Source organism: Typopeltis vanoorti, chromosome 3 (assembly GCF_054136105.1).
Source record: "Typopeltis vanoorti isolate ZY-2024b chromosome 3, IOZ_Tvanoo_1.0, whole genome shotgun sequence".
Taxonomy (NCBI): Eukaryota; Metazoa; Arthropoda; class Arachnida; order Uropygi; family Thelyphonidae; genus Typopeltis; species Typopeltis vanoorti.
The window spans coordinates 163847196-163866989 of record NC_143551.1 but is presented as its reverse complement, the minus strand read 5'-3'; the positions used below and the strand labels follow the sequence as shown (position 1 = coordinate 163866989).

General features: G+C 36.1%; 1 protein-coding gene across 3 annotated transcripts in view; it reads right to left on the bottom strand.

Moving 5' to 3' along the window:
• Positions 1-19794, bottom strand: part of mRF1 (mitochondrial translation release factor 1) — a 159453-nt gene that overhangs the window by 73080 nt on the left and 66579 nt on the right. For all 3 annotated transcript variants that reach the window (XM_090416175.1, XM_090416176.1, XM_090416177.1), the window contains exon 3: positions 14326-14509. In XM_090416175.1, coding sequence (XP_090272301.1) covers positions 14326-14509 — 184 coding nt within the window. The remainder of the gene's footprint in view (positions 1-14325; positions 14510-19794) is intronic.

The following is a 19794-nucleotide window of genomic DNA, read 5'->3' as shown; positions in this document are numbered from 1 at the left end:
ACTCCAACTCCAGCTCTTTAAGAAGAATATCAACAGATTACTAAAAATACAAATATTATTCAAGAAAAATTGAAAGAGCTTGAAAAAAAAAAATCCTTGGAAACTCAGTGGCAAACTCTGAAGGAGACACAGATTAAGCCAGAGGCATGTGGCAAAGTTGTGTCTAAGGATAGAAAAATGAGAACTCCACACTGAACTCAGCAAGAGAAAGAGACAGTCACAAAAAAGAAGAAATCATATTAAAAATTCCTAGAAAATCAGCATGTGCTCTAAGAGAACATAGAAAAAGCCATGGCACTGTTCCAAGATGACTCTTAAGTCTGTCATAATGACCAGCTTTACAGTTTAACATAAACCCTTTCTTGAGAGAGAATTCCATGTTTGTCAACTTCCCAGAACAAGACTGCATGATTACTTTCTCCAGCTCGAGGCAAAGTGTCTACCTTGGTTATATTCTCTGATGCTATTACTTCTTTTTGGACTGATCAGTACCTCTGATGTTTCCTGGCACAACCATTTCAACTATAGATTCTGAAACCTCCAAAAACCTGGTGTACTTTTTCACGCAAGACACTTGTGCAAAAGACACCTTCATAGCTGCTAAGTCTATACAAAGCCCAAATCTGCCCAGCCATGGAATACTGCTCCCATATTTGGGGTGATGCACCAAATTCCTCTCTAAAATTGCTTGATTCTATCCAGAAGAGGGCAATCCAACTAATTAATGATCCTTCTTTCTGTCTCTTGCACATCCACTTTATTCTCTCTCTCACAGACATTCAGTTTCAGCCTCGTGCCTCTTCTACAGATACTTTCATGAACATTGCTCTGCTGAATTGGCCACTATTATTCCTCCACTCTCCTCCAAAATCATTAAAACAAGACCCACTGCTAATCAACACCCTTTTACAGTCCATCTTGAAACCTCATCAAATCAACTTCCCTGCCTCCTCTTTCATTCCATCTACTTCTGCTCTTTGAAACAGTCTCACCCACTCTGCCTTCCCCAAAGATTACAACCCTCATCTTTTCACAAAATGTGAACAGATTACACCTTTCCTCTATATTCCTCCTGCCCACACAGAAGACCTATAGTACACTAATGTAATATAGGTCTTGTGGCCTTTCATGTGTGGATCAGATAATAATCTCATCTTATCTTCCTTATACCCCTCTTTTACCTTGCGGTGTCGAGGGTCCATTGATTATCGGACCTCACTCCGTTTACAGGATAAGGTGGTCAGCCTTATGCCCCGGTGTATCCTATGGCCTGTAGTGTTGAGTTCTCAAGGCCAGTTTGCCTGCTTTTGCGGGATGAAAAACCCCAGAATAAACTGGGGGAAAAAACCTGCTGTCCACGCCCAAGACTGGCTAACTTGGCTATGGCTGAGGAAGATCCTTCAGCTCCTCACGTCACCGACGGGAATCGAACCTAGGACACTCCTTCCCCAGGCATATGGTTGCGAAGCGCATAGCCACTAGGCTAACCGCGCAGACAGATAATAATAAAAAAAAAAACCTAATTCAACACTCTTAAATCCCTGGTCTCTTCTACAGAATGTTGTTTTAAGTAAGATTCTACTTTCATATTGCCATTCCCCCATTTCTACCTCCAATCTATGTCCTCACAGTTGAAGTCTCCCATACTAATTACTCGGTTAGCATGCCTAATGCGTATCTGCTTATTCATGGTTTCTACATCTTCCTGTGGACCCAGTGGTCTATAGCAATCAACAATATATTTTATCTTACTGGTCTCTATATCACACCAGACAGCCTCAAGTGAAACATCTTCCTCCAGACCTAAAATCTTCTTTATCTTCTAATTTTGTTGGTTGTACAAGGGTGGCCTGAAAAGTTTTAGGCCTAACTTCCAACATTTTTCTCTAAATCCAGAGTAATTCAATAATAAGGTGGTACACCTGTCGGCAACTTGTGTAGGTAAATATGACCTCTCCTATTACTTCTGCCTTAGTATCTCCATGTTTGGATCTGCCTCCCACTGACGAGACCTCAATAAAGGACGAAACCGGTCTGGGTAGTGGCCCTTCCCTTAATGTATAGCAGTATACATGTCCGCAAGGAGATGTGCTTTGCATTATGGGAGATACTGAGACAACGAATGATGAGAGCTTGGTCCACCTTTGCTTGGAGTTACACCACCTTACCTCAGTCCTGAAGATATTTTCAGGTGCAAACTTTGTTTGCTTACACTTGGATAAAGGAATAAACTAAATTTATTATAATGAAAAAACAAATTGATAATTTCAAAATTATTTTTATTTTTCAACATAATCTCCCTTAAGACTAATACATTTATTCCAGCGATGCTCCAGGACCATTATCCCATCCTTGTAGTGGTTCTCAGTAAGGTCTACAAAATACCCCACTTTAGCCTTAAGAGATAGAAGTCAGAGAGAGCCAAATCTGGGGAATAGGGTGGATGTTCACAATGCATAGTGCCGATCCAATTTTCCCATTGCCAAAACACCTTTGTGGGCAGGTGCATTGTCCTGATGAAAGATGATTTTTTTCTTCTGGAAACCTGGTCTTTTCTCACGAATTTTTTCATCTAGTCTGGTTAAGAGATCAGAATAATATTCCCCAGTTATTGTTTTACTCTTCTCGAGATAAATAATAAACAAAATGCCTTTAGCATCCCAAAACACCGATGTCATGACCTTTCTGCTGAGGGAACCAACTTTGTCTTCTTTGGTGCTGAACAACCAGCTTCTGTCTGCTGTTTGGATTCTGGTGTGTAACGGTGAATCCAAGTGTCATCTATAGTAATAAATCGATGCACAAAATCAGTTTTATTCTTGTTAAAATGCTCCGAGCACTGTTCAGAGATTTTCATGTGAGTGCATTTTTGATCTATTGTGAGCAAGTGCAGCACCCATCTTGGGCAAAGCTTTTTCATTTGCAATTCTTCACGCAAAATATATCCCACACGTTCTTTTGAAATGCCTATAGTCTCAGCAATTTCACAAACTTTGACTCGCCAGTCATCCAGTACCATATCGTGAACTTGATCAATGATATCTGGTGTTGTTACACTTTTTGGACGTCCTTTACGTGGATCATCTTCAAGACTGGTACGACCACGTTTAAAATCGGCAGCTCATTTCTTAATGGTTGAAAACGAAGGAGAAACGTGCTCATAGGCTTTTATGAACTTTGAATGAATTTCTTTTGCTGTTAAACCTTCTTTTACAAAGAATTTTATAACTGCACGATACTAAATTTTATCCATTTCAAGGGATAACGATAACACTCTTGCTTCAGACAGCTGTATAAAACAAACTACTTGATAGAATGACTTGCAATTTCACATGGATGCTTATGACAGATGAACCAACTTAGAAAAAAAAAAAAAATCGTGCCAATAGTGTTGCCATCTATGGTTGAGGCCGAGAACTTTTCAGACCTCCCTCCTAGTTCTTCAGCTATCATTGGCAATACCCCACCTGCTGGCTTATATCCTCTATCCTCTCTGAAAAGACAATATATATAATATAATATAATACTCTTTACATTCTATACCTGTAACTACAAGGAGAAGAAAATTAAAGTATCCTTCTTTAAGGCCTTGTGGAGCACCACCCCAGCAATCCAAATGCTGCGAAATTTTACAGGAATACATTATGTTCATGTGGAAAGATATCCAAGAAAAAAAAAAGTTCCCAAATGCACCACCAGGGGTGCTGCATCATGTACTGAATGTAGATGTAATTTTTCTGTGTGTGTAAGAAGGAGGAAAGTGACACAAGCATAAATAACACAGTTATATTCACTGCCATTATGCGTTCATGGGCTGTACTGTTTAATGTGTTACCCTTCCCAGTATGCCATAAACTGCATCTTTTGCAAAGTGTGTTCACGAGCAAAATGCAGTTGGTTGGGACTGTTGTTGCACAAATGCTGCATTATGTTGTCTTTCCGTGTTGGGAAGCAATCAGGATGATCCCGATAAACTCTATCTTTGAGTTTGATCCCGATAAACTATCTATCATCCCCATAGCCAGAAGTCACAGAGGGTCAGATCAAGTGGGAAATGCATTGCTCTTGCTTCTGTGAAATGTTTTCAGAGAACCTCCTGTACAGATTGATTGATGGTTGGAAGGGTCTGCATCATGCATGAAAATGACTGTGGCTGTCATTTTCATGCATGATGAAAATGATGAAAATCTATGCGCAGGTGCTGCTGTGCTGTAGCACAACAAAATTTTTTTATAATATTGCGATACCTCTCAGCCATAACTGAGCAGGTGACAGAACTTGTGAATGTCCTCGGAGAAGAACAGTCCAATGATAAACAAAGCTGAAACTGCACCAGACTAACTTAGGGTGAATGCAAAGGAATCTGTTGGATTGCATGTGAGTTTTACATAGCCTATACTTGGCAACTGTGGGTATTCAGAGCTCTGTTCAGGTGAAAGTGAGCCTAATCTCCCCCACAAAATCACCGACAATCATGCAACATCCAACTCCACCACATTTGAGCAAGGAATGTTAAAATGAATGTCAGTCAAATTTCAAAGTCCTGTGTTTGCAACTATTGTGTCACAGTTATCTTGAATGGGTAGAAATGCAGAATCTTCCATATAATTTTCCAGACAGTTGTGTAAGGCACATCCATGTGTCTTAACCACCTTACCAGCCATTATGGATCAAATACGCATCCTCATACACTTCGTATCCATCATATATTTCAATGTAATATCAATGGTATTATAATTTTAATATGCACTTTGCATCCATGGATAACCTAGATGTCTATAGACGTCTTGGCCAGTAGCGTGGTTAATACAGTATGTGCACTACAGGAACCAACGTTGTTATTCATGGCATGCTCCACAATGACAGTAGCCACTTCATTCACTTGTTGTGAATTATTGTGATTTAACTCCTGTTTCTTCAAAACAACTAATCATCCATTGGAGCAAATGGAGATAATGGACCTCATCAGCATTTGTAGGTGACAAAATTCTGAGTGCAACAACAGCACTCAGAATAACACTAACGTTGCCCCACATTGGAGCAAGGTTAGTGTTATCACTGTGAATGGCATCAACAACCAGAAGAAAGGGAAAAATCCCAGGTCCATCTTTTTAGACCATCTTGGCACCTGCCGAATTGTGTGATGTGCAAATTCCACACATTTGGTATTTACAGTAGTGAACAATTTAATCTGAAAAAGCCACATTTTCATCAAGTTTTGGGTTGGTTTTTGTTTCAGTTTACAATAGTTTTGGTTTAGTATTTTTGATTTTGGCTGAGTGCCGCTTGTTTTAACTGTCTTCTATGATGTTTATTAATAGTGTTGTGCATTTTTAATAGTGTAAACAAGTTGACATTCATAGTGTTTTATTCATTTTGTGTGGATATAAAAATGGATACATCTCCAAGAATGCATTCAAAAATATGTACTCATTTTCAACACAGATCCATGATTCAAAGACAAATTGCCAATGAGTTTGGTGCTGTTTTGGGTACTGTTAATGCGCTTTTAAAGAGGTTTAGGGAGACAGGTACCTTTTCTCTGATAGAAAAGGGAAATGTGGGTGAAAAAGGAACTACACTTACTCGAGATTGTTTACTAGTTAGGAAAAGCATAATGAATCCAAGATTGTAAGTGGAGGTTTCTGTGGTTTAGAAGTTCATAAGGCATATTTTGGTAATTGGACTACATTTTTTTTATTAAGCTAAAAGCACAATAAAGAAATAAAACCCAACAAGTTTCGTAAGTCATTTGACTTACATCTTCAGGGGTAAAAGGTAACTGAAAGTTAAAACAACAAAAAAGAGAAATTAGTAGTTCATACTATACAGTTGTAGCCATCTGACTGTTTATAAAATTAAAAAATCAGAATGCAGATTCAAAGGAGTGCTAAGTTTAAACAATGCTGGATGATGCCACGTTCTGTTGTTCATGATCATAATGTCCGAGGTCTGACTGAGGTATATTTTTTATCAAAGCTGACCAAACTTGGTGTAGAATTAAGCCTTGGTTTTTATTGCATTGTGTTGGAATTCTAAGCATGTTGGCAGCTTCTTTAAATTTCCTTATGTAACAGTTTTTTTCTGTTACCCCTGAAGATGTAGGTCAAATGACTTACGAAACTTGTTGAGTTTTATTTCTTTATTGTGCTTTTAGCTTAATAAAAAAAAATGTGGTCCAATCACCGGAATATGCCTTATGAATCCAAGATTGTTTAATGTAGACTTAAATAGAGACTTGAACAGCTAGTGGGATTAATGTTTCTGACATGACAGTCTGTCAAAGATTGTTGGAAACAGGGAGGACTGCCACACAGACAAAAAAGAAACAACTGCTGATGAAGGTTATGCAGAAAAGAGGCTCCAGTGGGCAAAAATGTACAAAGATTGTACTGTTGAGAAGTCAAAGAAGGTCATATTGTCAGATGATAGCCATTTCTTTGTCAAAGGAGAGTATGTACCCTATGTTCGCAAATCAAAGGCTGAGAAGAATCTTCTCGCTCACCTTCAACAAGCTCCTAAACACCCAGCTAAAAAGATGCTCTGGAGTTGTTTTACACATGATGCTCCAGAATTACTTTTGCCTGTTGATGGTATGATGAAAAGTGACTAAAACATAAAAATACTGGAAAAAAGAGTGGTCATCACACAGATCCAGAAAGACAAAGAACTCATCTTCCAACAGGATCTTGCTCCATGCCACACTTCAAGGAAAGTGAAAGAGTTCCTCAAAAATCACAAAATCCAATTGCTTCAGTGGCCAGATAACTCTTCTAACATTAACCCACAGAAAATTTGTGGGTCATAGTGAAAAATAGACTTGGAAAATAACTATAATACAGTTACTTAATACAGTTAATTATAAACGCATGGTTTCAAGATGCAGAAATAAGAAAAATGTGTTCTACATTAGTAGATTCCATGCCTAAGCAAATTAATGAACTTAGGAACAGAGGAGCACATATAAATTATTAGGTAAAGTTGGAGTTTAATTTTTATACTTATTTTCTTGCAAAATTATAAGTTTTCCTTTAAAACGTGAGTGCCCAGATTAATATGTTTGCTACTGTACAACACCCCTGGTGGTGAATTTTGGAACTTTTTTCTCAGATATTGCTTCTGTATTATGCACAATATATTCCTGCAAAGTTTCACAGCATTCGGATCACTGGATGGCACTCACAAGTCCTTAAACAGGCAACAGGCTTACATTAATTTTGATCACCCTGTATATCATTTTCTGTCAGCCAAGTCTCAATGATGCCTACAGTTTTGACTAGTCGGGCTGACCAATGCCAAAAACACCTCTCCCTTATTACTGATATATTTCTAGCCTGCATGTACATTTCAACATCCCCTTTATACTCACAATTACCCTTGTGCTGTCATTACCAACCTATTTGAATCAGAAATCTGTGAAATCGCATTCAACATTGCATAATCATTTTTGTACACACAGTCATTTATTACAGGGGTAGCCAGACACGTGCTTCATTCCCCCAATATCTCTAGTTTCCCTGGTTTTGCACTTCCATACTCTCTAAACAACACTTTCTCCAAACATCTAACTCCAGAACCACTCAAATACAGTTTTCCAGGCATATATAAGTCCTTACTAAAATAAAGAGCCAAAAGTCTTCAGTTTGGCGATGCAAATTTACATAAGCAAAGTGGATATTACATCCAGTATTATTTCAAAGCCGAATGTAGAAACTATGAACGTTTTGTAAGTTGACCAGAGAGCTTGCGGGAATACATTCCTCGGCATTCCAAAGGGATGCCAAGGAATAATGCTGGATCTAATATCCCCTTTGCTTAAGTAATATATAAGTCCTTTTGTCTCCATCAAATATGTTCTATACATCTATAAACTGCACACTATTCTTCCTCCACAATCCTCTCATTAGTCAATGAGAGGATTGTGCAGCAAACTCGCAATTTTTACTTCTTTCAACAACTTTTTCATATCTTCTCTCATTGCATATATTTCTTTCATTCAAATCATTTGTTCCTGTCATAACAATCACTTCTCTCTTCTGCAAACTAACATCTTCACTAAGATCCTTGATCTTCACCTGGGAAACATGCTTTTGTCACTTTCTCATTCAGTATACTTCTTATCATCGAATCTCCATACGCAACTTCTCTTTATTTCCAGTTTCTCACACTTTCATATACTTTTCCCCATTCACTTTTTCTTTCATTCTCCTGCCTGCTATACCACATAACAATCATTTCTACAGTTGCTCTTGCTCTCCTTTTATCCTAAATATCAATACTTAAGGTAGGGAAAAAAGCCATTAAAAACCTGAAATGAAATGAAAACACGAAATGGAAAAAAGCAGCTGAAATAGATATTATTCAACCAGGAATGCTAAAATAATGAGGTAAACCAGTTCTATGCAAATTCCAGATGATTGGAGAAGAGAAAAAGGAATTAAATCTGAATGCCAGAATTACACAGAAATTTCCCTACTGAGTGTTCCTGATAAGACTGATGGAAGCATACATAAAGTCTAAGTGAAATTGTGGAAGAGAAAAACAGCAGAAGAACAAAGTTGGTTCAGGCCAACTAGAGGTTGTCAAGATCAGATTTTCACCTGAAGGAACTTTAAGACAAATAGTCAAGAAATCATGGGAATACAACAAGGATCTTGATATGTGGAAAATACATATCAAAAGGTGCCAAAAGAAAAGCTATTCAAAACATTACAATTATATGCCACAAATGGTATATTATTTTGAGCAATACATAGTCTACATATGAGTTTTAAGTCAGCAGTTAGAATCAAAGGAGGTACAGGGAGATAGTTCAATGCTAAATAAGATGTGAGAAAATATTGTACATTATCTCCATTGTTATTAATCATCGATATGGATCATATTATGTAGGAAAGTTGCATTAAACATGATATCAAAATTAGAGATGTTAATCTCAACTCTTTACTTCATGAAGATGATATTATTATACGCCTAAATATATTCGGTGAAACTCTGCAGGTTTCCCTAACTAAATTGGTACAAAAATCAGCAATGTAAAAATCAAGACTAAGAAAATAGACAGAAACTTTGAAAACATCAATTGCATCCTAAATGAAGAACCTATAGAACAATATTTCAGGGTGCAATTGATGTTTCTAGTGAAGATAGCAAATTAAATATGGAATTAGACAACCAAATTAGTAAAGCTGATATTACTGAATAAATTTATATGGAATACGAGAAAAATTGGTCAAATCACTAAACTAGCTGTATACAAGGCACTGTTCAAACTGATTTTAACTTACAGATGTCAGGGTTAGGTTTGAAATAAAACATCTGATCAAAGACTGCAACCAAATATATGGCAGTTCTGAGAAAGATTTGGGAAGCGAACAGATGGCAAAATCACATTAAAAATGAGGACATTACAAAGGAACTTTGATATTGTTAACAATGAGGAATGTGTGAGCTGAACTGATCACCAACAGAATGGGATTAAAAAATTTAACAAAACAAGTGTTTATTGCCAGGATGACAGGACAAAAAAGACCCAGATCTAGGCAGAGTGATAAAGTAATAACTGCCTTACAAGATCCTGAAAACATTGGAGTCCTGATAGTTAACAGGGGCCTCCGTAGCTCAGTCAGTACAGACAAAGCCCTTTGGTCGGAAAGATGTAGGTTCAATTCCCATCAGTGACGTGAGGAACCTTTACTGGTCTCTTTCGATGAAAGGTAAGCTAGCCTGTCTCATATGGAGGTAGGGTTTTTTTTTTACCTGGAAACGCAGGTTTTTTTGTGCCTCAGAACAGTCAAATCGGCCTCATGAACACACATGGATTACAGTCATTAATACGCCCCAGCCATATGCTAGTCCTGAGCCTGGATAAAATTGGGGGATTGGGGGAAAGCAATGGTGAACTAACCTGTAAAAATCTCACCAGGAATACTTTGTGGGCAATGCTACAAAGTCACCTATGGCCAGAAACAACCGAAAGGAAGATCAGATCAGATAATTAACAGTTTAATTTGGAAGAAAATTGTCAATATGAAGTTAGTAATGATGTAAACTTTTTTATGTAGCACTATCATAACATCCTGTACACCGTGTGGGAGTACATATCAGGATTGGAATGATGATAAGGCTTTGCAACTTACATTCTCTCAATCTGTCCTTGTACTCCACATTCCAAAGACCACTGACTACCTTTGTGAATCTTCTCTGTACCCTTTCCAACATATCCTCTTCACCATGAAAACCCGGAGACCAAATCTGTGCACAATAATCCATGAGGCCTGATCAAGGCCTTATACAATGGAATCATAACCTCTCCATTTCTGCATGTCAGGGTTCTCTGCATCATTGCCATTATTCGATGTGATGTCTTCACAACTTGTGCAATGTGGCCCATGAATTTCAGGTCCTTGTCTGCCATCACTCCTAGATCTCTCATCTCCTCTACTTCTGTTAAAGGTTCGCTGCGTAGTTTATACTTTGCATCCCATTGTTGCTTGCCAAATCTCAAAACCTTACACTTGGCAACATTGAACTGATAGTTCCACTTACCTGCCCATTCATGCAATATCAGCCTGACTGTGCATTGCTCTCCCCAGTTTTGCAGCAAATATAGATCTGCAAAAAACAGTACAGCAGACATCAAGTCAAGACCTCCTAATTAAACACTGAAGTACGCAAAGACTGGGATACCTGGCCAAGAATAATCAGACAGTTTGGGTATGGAGAAAGTAATGAACATGGTGAAAGACTGCTAAACTTCTGCTCAAATAATAGACAAACAATAACCAACACTCTTTAAACAACCAAAACCCCAAAGAAAATGGACATGGATATCACAAGATAGACAAACCAAGAATATGATCAACTATATTATTGTAAACCAAAGATGGAAATTAAGTGTCCTAAATTGCAGATCCTTGCTGCAGACTGTGGATCAGACCATAAACTAGTGCTAGCAAACGTAAGAATAAAGTTAAAATCTGAAAGCACTTTTAGAGTCAAAAGGAAATTGAATGTAAATAAACTATAATACGATAATATTCTAAAAAAATATCAACTAGAAACCTGAAGAACTGCCAAAACAGAATATAAACATTGGTTCAAATTGTTTATTTAAACTGGTGCAAATTAAATGAAATACTATTAAAATCAGCAGAAAATACAACAGGTTATAGAGAAAGAGAAAGGAAAAAGGATTGCATCTCAAATGAAGTGAAAAGGTTAAGTGACCAAAGGAAAAGCATGAAATTAAAACAGAACTATAACAGAAATTAATATAATAGATTAACCTGAGAAATGAGACAAGAATAACTGGTTAGAAGAAAAATGCAAAATGGCAGAGAAGCTATGGATTATATAAACAAATAGATCAAATTAGTAATACACAGACAACAAAAATGATAATGATCAAAAACAAAGACGGACAACTAAGTGAAAATAAAACAAAAAGAATGGCCAGGTGAGAAGAATACTTTAGACATATATATAATAAAAACAGCTCTCAGGATATTATTATTCCAGCCACTGAAATGGAAGAGGAAATAAATATCTTTACCAAAGAAATAATAGCATACAGCAGATAAACTTAAAACTAGGAAAGCACCTGGTATTGATCAAATATGTGCAAAATTCTTAAAAGAAAGAATGGAACAACTTTTGAAACTATTAAAAACTTCATTTGAAAGGATCTACAAAAATGATGCAATACTTACTGATTGGACCAAAATCAGTTATAACTATAATAAATTTAGTTTAATCCTTTATCCAAGTGTGAGAAAACAAAGTTTGCGCCTGAGAGTATCTTCAGGACACTTGGATAAAGGATTAAACCAAATTTATTATACTCTAACCAAGTGAAAAATAAACTTTCAACAGTTATAACTCATATTAAAAAAAAAAAAAAAAAGATATAAAACAGAATGCAATAATTACATAGACATTAGCCTCCTCAGTATTCCAAGTAAAGTTTTTATGAAAGTACTCCAAAAACAAATTAAGCCATATATAGAACCAGCATTAGGAGAAGAACAAGCAGGTTTCAGACCAGGATGAAACACAACTGATCAATTATTTATCTTAAGACAGCTAATATAAAAGATGCCAGAGTACAACCAAAGTTGCTATATAAATTTCATAGACTATCGTCAGGCATTTGATTCAATCCATAGAAGAGAATTATGGGAAACTATGAAAGAATTTGGAATTCCGAACAAAACTATAAAAATTTTAAGGTATCTATAAGAGAAATCTGAAAGTGCAGTATGAATGGGAGGACTAAACCAACTGGTTCCACACAGAGAGTGGGGTAAGACAGGGATGCAATCTGTCACTGGACCTGTTCAATCTTATTGAAAGAAGCAACCAGAAAGGCCTTAAACAAAGAAGACTATGAAATCTATATATATGGGAAAAAAATATAACAAATTTAAAATTTGCAGATGACATTGCATTACTTGCAAGCATGGAAGATTTACAATAAATTTTGGATAAAATAAAGGCAGGTATAAAATTTGGATTAAACCTAAATATAGACAAAACAAAAATTATGCAAATAGGAAAAAGAAACACTAATCTGAAAATTAAAATTGATAAGAATCTAAAGCAGGTAGAAAACTTCACCTATGTCAGAGAGTAATTGAGTAAAAAGGTGAAATTACAAAAGATATAAACAGACAAATCAGTCAAGCATCCCAAAATTTTGGATGACTAAATAAAATATGGAAGTCAAGCGATAGCAAACAAGTAACAAAAGTAAGAATTTATGAGACAACGGTCCTCCCAATACTTCTCTATGGAAGTGAATGCTGGAATCTCAATGAAGAGAAAAAATTATTAACTACTGAAATGGGTTGGCTAAGAAGATCACCTGGAATATCTCTGCTGGATAGACTAAGAGACGAAGACATAAGAAAATGACTAAAACAATAAATAATAATAATAGACAAAATCCAAGAAAGAAGACTACAATGGTTTGGCCATGTGACCAGAATGGACACAGAAAGGTTACCAACTAAAGCCCTGTATACAATTATGGGGAGGTAAAAGATCCAAAGGGCAGCCCAGAATTAGATGGATATACAAAATAAGAGAGGACCTGAAATCCAAATCACAACAAGCTAAACCAAACTGGACAGAATTGTTCAAACTCTCCAGGGACAGACAGAAATGGAAAGAGTTCAATCGGCTTCATCATCCACATAGAGGATGGAAGAGAGAAGAAGAAGAAGAACAGTGTATTCAGGAAGGATAGAGAGAAGAGAATGGGGGAGGAGTGTTATTGATGATAGCCAATGAATTACAACCAAAGAATAGAAGTTCAACTGCAGGCCAGCGAAAATAGCACATCTGAGGCTATCTGGTGTGAGATTTAGGCCAGCAGAACAAAATATACAGTTGGATGCTGCTATAGACCAGGGGATGGGAGAGATGATGGAAATGGCATGCATTGGCAAGTAATCTCAATGAGTGGAGGACAAGTAATTATTATGGGCAATTTCAACTTTGGGAACATAGATTGAAAGGAGGAGAGGACACATCAGAGGAAGAAATGGAATTTATGCAGTTACTAAGGGATAATTACCTGAAACAGCATGTGATGGAATATACTAGGGGGTTCGAGAGTGTTCAATCTGGTAATTGCATCTGAGCATTTTTTTTTAACAAATATGATGACATTGCCACCAGTTGCTGCTCTTATATTAACAAGCACAACAGAAAGTGGAGGAATGATGGTTGCTAGTTTAGTGGAACAATGACCATTGAAGTAGCTGTAGAAAAGACAGACATCTGAAACACTGCATGAGGAATTGCTCTCCTCTAGAAAGCATTAGGAATTTGTAGAGAAGATTTAGGTGCTCCATCCTAAACATGTGAGCACTATTCTAAACATGGTTATATTCTAGGGAGTTGGGTGTAAAATAGCATCTTCAATGAAAGAGAAATACTTAGTTTTTTGGATGCTGAGAAAACTATTAATTGGGTTTAACTTAAAATAGCATTTTCAATTAAAGAGAATGCCTAGTTTTTTGGATGCTGAGGAAGCGGCTGATGCAAAGTGCTTGTGCCAGGAAAGATGGGAGGTAAGTGTTAGTCCAAGCAGAGATATCTGATCTTGTCTGGTGATTTGTGCATTACTGAGAGTAAGGGATTTTTTGTGAAAGAAGAGACATTGAATGTGACCAGTCAAACAGTTATTTTATTTTTATTTTTTTCTGCACAAAATAAACTTCGACATGAATAAATGTAACAGCTACAGAAATCTGAATATGAATATATATGAAATTTCTGAAAGAAATCAGCAACAGAACATTTTACATATAAACATACCTAAATCAGATTTTTGCAAGTGCAAAACAGTGCAATGCCATCCCTTAAATTCTGCATAACTGCAGTACATATCAAAAATTTCCTTCGCAAATAGCATGGCTTCTTGTCCACCTACACCTGCTGTCATTTCAAGGATAATATCTTTTTCATCTAATTCTTCCACTGGCATAAGACAACTAAGAATCTAGAAAATTTAGGATTTTGTTTAAAATCTTTTCAGTCTAATGCAATTCAAATTAAACTTCAGAAAATCTATTATGCAATACTATAATTTATAAAAGAAAAACAAATATAAAAGGGATCATCCTTAAAGGATGCCACATGTTTGGGTCCCCGGTCACAATCCCTACCTCATCACATCATAAATAAATTTCTACAGTCAGTCCTTGACTTATGATGGGGTTTCGTTCTGATGATCCATTGTAATTCGAAAAGGTCATAAGCTGGAAATTGCTACATATGCTATTTTCACTTTCATTTATGATTCGATGGTCTGTTTCTTTTCCACACCACTAAAAGAACTCCTTTTTCACTTGATGGTCATTTTTACAAAAAAAATAAAAAAATAAAAAAATTACCACCAAAAAGATGTTATTGTACAGCAGATGGAGTGGTTGTTGAAAGTTTTTCCACTTGCTTATACTATAAATGAAAGATGCTAAGAAGTCATATTCCTGGTTTTATCCTTTATCCAAGTGTAAGCAAACCAAGTTTGCACATGAAGGCACTTAACGATTGGGCTACTTGTATATAGAGATGACTTCACATCAATTGCTTTAGTATCCCATAATGCAATGCACATATCCTTATGGACATGTATAATGCTATGCATTATGAAAAGGGCCACTATCCCGATTGGTTTCAACTTATGGAAGTTTCATTGGTGGAAGCCAGACCCGAAAGTAATACCAAGGTTGAAGTAATGCAGAAGTTATATTAACATGTACAAGTAGTCAAAATGTGTCATACCTTATTACTAAAATACTCTGGATCAGAGACAGCTGCTGAAAGTTTTTCCATTCATACTATTCAACCTTGGCATCACTCCTGGGTCTGGCTCCCACTGATAAGACCTCAATAAAGGTCAAAACCATTCTCGGTAGTGGCCCTTTCCATAATGCATAGCATTATACATGTACATAAAGATATGTGCATTGCATTATGGTCCATGTGCAAACTTTGTTCGCTTACACTTGGATAAAGGGTGAAACCAAGAATATAACTTTTTGGCATCTCTAATTTACAAGCAGAATGGTTGTCATTAAACTTTATGACTAAGTCCAAAGTTGGAAATAATATAAGATTAATGCATCTGCCATGAGCAGGGACAAGTAGACTCATATTGTACTTAACATTAGGGTGGTCATGTGTTTCCATCAAGATCAAAACTTCATAGATTGTGGGAGGGACGACTGTTTTGGGACATTAGAAACCAATAATTAAAGGTAATTCTATATCTGGCTGGTAGATTTTAGCTACATTTATAATAAACAGCATCTATATATATAGTGCAAATGTGTTAATGGTTTTTATTTTATTTATGATGAGATGTTTTCAAAAGTATGAATCGTTGTAACTAGTATACATCTTAAGCAGAGGACTGATTGTACATAATTTTGTCTTTAACATTTCCAGACAGATTTATATTTATAGAAAGTTTTTATCTTCAGTATAATATATGTTAAAGATACCAAGCTATTTTAAACCTGCTTTTTACTCCATTTCCCAAGTAAGCAAACAGAGTAGTGCTTACTTGGGAAGTAAGCACTACATTACACTACATTACTTGTTAATGGTTTTTATTTTATTTATGATGAGATGTTTTCAAAAGTATGAATCGTTGTAACTAGTATACATCTTAAGCAGAGGACTGATTGTATATAATTTTGTCTTTAACATTTCCAGACAGATTTATATTTATAGAAAGTTTTTTACCTTGGGTATAATATATGTTAAAGATACCAAGCTATTTTAAACCTGGTTTTTACTCCATTTCCAAAGTAAGCAAACAGAGTGGTGCTTACTTGGGAAGTAAGCACTACATTACTTACATTGCACTACATTACTTACATTAGCTACATTACATGTAATGCAAGTCTAATGACCCGTAAACTAGTACAAGTCTAGGTAACTTGTGGTAAGGTTGGAATAAGCTCTGATCAACTATTTTTAATATTTACCCTTAATGCAAAGCCCATCTCCTTGAGGAGATGTATGATGCTATACATTAAAGGCAAGGGGCCACTACCCAGACCGGTTTCCACCTTTATTGAAGTCTCATCAGTGGGAGCCAGGCTAGAAATACCAAGGTTAAGTAATACAGAGCTTATAAGTATTTTACCAAAACAAGTTACCAAAAGGTGCTTTGACCTTATTAAATAAAATAAAAATCTCAGGATGAGAGATAGATGTAGAAAGTTTTTTACCTTGGGTATAACATATGTTAAAGATACCAAGCTATTTTAAACCTTTTTTTTACTCCATTTCCCAAGTAAGCAAACGACAAATAAGTCAAGTTTGTGTCTGGACGTAATGCAAGTCTAAATGACCCGTAAAGTAGTAGCAGTCTACCCAACTCATGATAAAGTTGGAGATAAGATCAAAGCACCTTTTTGGTAACTTGTTTTGGTAAAACACTTATAAGCTCTGTATTACTAAACCTTGGTATTTCTAGCCTGGCTCCCACTGATGAGACTTCAATAAAGGTGGAAACCGGACTGGGTAGTGGCCCCTTGCCTTTAATGCATAGCATCATACATCTCCTCAAGGAGATGGGCTTTGCATTAAGGGTAAATATTAAGAATAGTGATCACAGATTATTCCAAATTTACCACAAGTTGCTTAGACTTGTACTACTTTACGGGTCACTTAGACTTGCATTACGTGCAGGCACAAACTTGACTTATTTGTCTGTTTGCTTACTTGGGAAATGGAGTAAAAACCAGGTTTAAAATAGCTTGTATCTTTAACAGATTTATATTTGTTTTCATAATGTTGGTAATTACCAAACTAAAATGTCACTAAATTCTACATGTATTCATCAGTTTTCTAAATCATTTTAAGGAGTTTTAAAATACAACCAGGTTACTTTGTAATGTTTCTAGCTAAATTCCAAATTTTCTCAAAATATTTTGATTGTGTGGTATTCCTCAAAACTGTATCCTTCCACTTCAAGAGTGAGACAGCATTTAAGAATGATCCTAACAGATGAATATTTTGATGTTCAAAAGGAGCTGCTGTTTTAACGATGTGTGTGTGTGCTACTGTTAAACTGAAATTTATTATTTTACGCATTAACTAAGCTTTCTATAGAATAACCATAAGGTTTTTGAACATTTTGAAATTTAAAGCATTTTATGAATGCTTTTTTTATATACGAAACTTACTCTTGGGCATGAGCTAAATAGTGGATGTACCAAGTTCTGAAAGTCAGTTAACAGTTCCTTGCTACATCTGCACTGTGGTCACAGTGATTGAACCTTTTTTAATTATCAGTGTTGGAGTATGAAAACAAATTGGCAGCACAGGCTCAAGGCAACCCAAAAGTATTTTATCATTATGCTGCAGGTAAAAGGAAAGAATGACTGAGGAAGAATAACTTCACTGAATGCAGATGGTAATCTAGAATCAGAAATAGATAAGGTAGTTCAAATAATGAATGCTCACTTCACCAAGCTCAACCAGCCCTTGGTGTATATAACATGGTGCACAGTGCTACTACTACTACATTGAATAAAGATGGAAGTGCATGAGAAGGAGGTTCTAGAACTGTTACATGACCTGGATAAGAATTTGACAATTGGGATATCAGTATGTCTACTAAAGGAATGTTTAGCCAAATCGGCTAGGCCCTTGAAATGTTTATATAATTTGAGTCTTAGCTCAGGAAACATCCCACAGGAATTGAAAGAATATATGATAATGCCATTGCACAAGAGTGGTTGCAAAGACTGATGTGTCTATCGTCCTACCAGTATCTCTAGAGTAATTGTAACAATTTTAGAGAAGCTGGTAAGAGCTAGCATACAGAAAAGGGTGGACAAACAAAATATAATCTCGAGAAATAGCACAGGTTTACTAAGAGAGGTCATGTCTGAGCAATTTTCTCATATTTTATAATAATGAGATTTATAAAAGGAACAGACGCATACTGTTGGATTTTGGCTAAGGGATTTGATAGTATACCACATGAAAGGCTGTTGCATAAACTAGAGAATATGGCATTGGAATATAAACTACTGGCTTGGATAAGTGGATGGCTGAGGGACAGGTATCAGGAAGTGGTATAATGGGGATGTCAATCTGTCAGGTTTAAGGTGATCAGTGGTGTGCTATAGGGATCAATCCTTGGACCATTGTTGCTTAATCTATACATTAATAATATTGGAAATGGAATGATAGGAGATCATGTTGTTTGCTGATGATGCAAAGATAGGTAGGGCAATCAGAGCTGCTACTGATTTACAGGATGATTTGAATAGTCTGGAAGCGAAGAAATAATAAACATCTCTCATTTCAATGTCAATAAGTGCAAAGTTATGCACTTTGGTGTGTGTGATGAGATATGGAATTCCAATTACAAGGACAGATTGAAAGTATGTAGTCTGCAGACCCTGGTAGACAGAAGAAAGAGGGTGATATGATAGAGGTATATAAACTTTTGAGAGGTCATTATAGGATATTGGTTGATAACATTTTTCATTACATGAAAGGAGAGAAGAGAAAGCAAGGGGAAGAAAGGTGTGAACAAAGATTTTCTCTCACAAAACACTGAGTGAGTATAACAGTTTGCCTGTTAAGTACTGAGTGGATCTAGTGTGAATTAGTTTAAGAAAAGGCATGACAGCTAATGTGGGTGATGTAGCCTCCCATGATGAGTCATTAACTCCCTGGATGTCTAATAATAATAATAACAACAGAAAATATACATCATAAGTGTCCAGATTTCAAAATCATATGTGGCAAACCATGTCAGGGTAACATGGAAAGAGCATATCATAATATTGAAAATATATTGACATGGATACAGGATAACATCACAAGTAAATAGAGTAAGACAATGTTAATCATCCAATTGATGAAAAATAGATTATACCACTCAGGTATTAAAAGAAATTGAATGCTATACCAAAAGTAGGGTTATCGACTTCAATACTACCTAAGATATATTTGGGAGCATAAACAATGAAGATTTAAACATTCAAATCACCATCTTTTATGCTCTCAATTATATCATCGTAGGTAATGGCTGAAGTAGCAATTCTACTTATGATGAAGCACCAAACACTGCTTTACATGGAGTTCTTTTAAGCATTTGAATTTGAGAATAATTTTTCCAATAAAAAAAACAACCATGAAAGGTCAATGGGTTCAAGGAGTGGTATGATTAACTTTGTGTTTCCTAAAAACGACCTCCCACGATGAGTCTTTTGACTCCATGGAGGCCTGGATAATTATAATAATAATTAT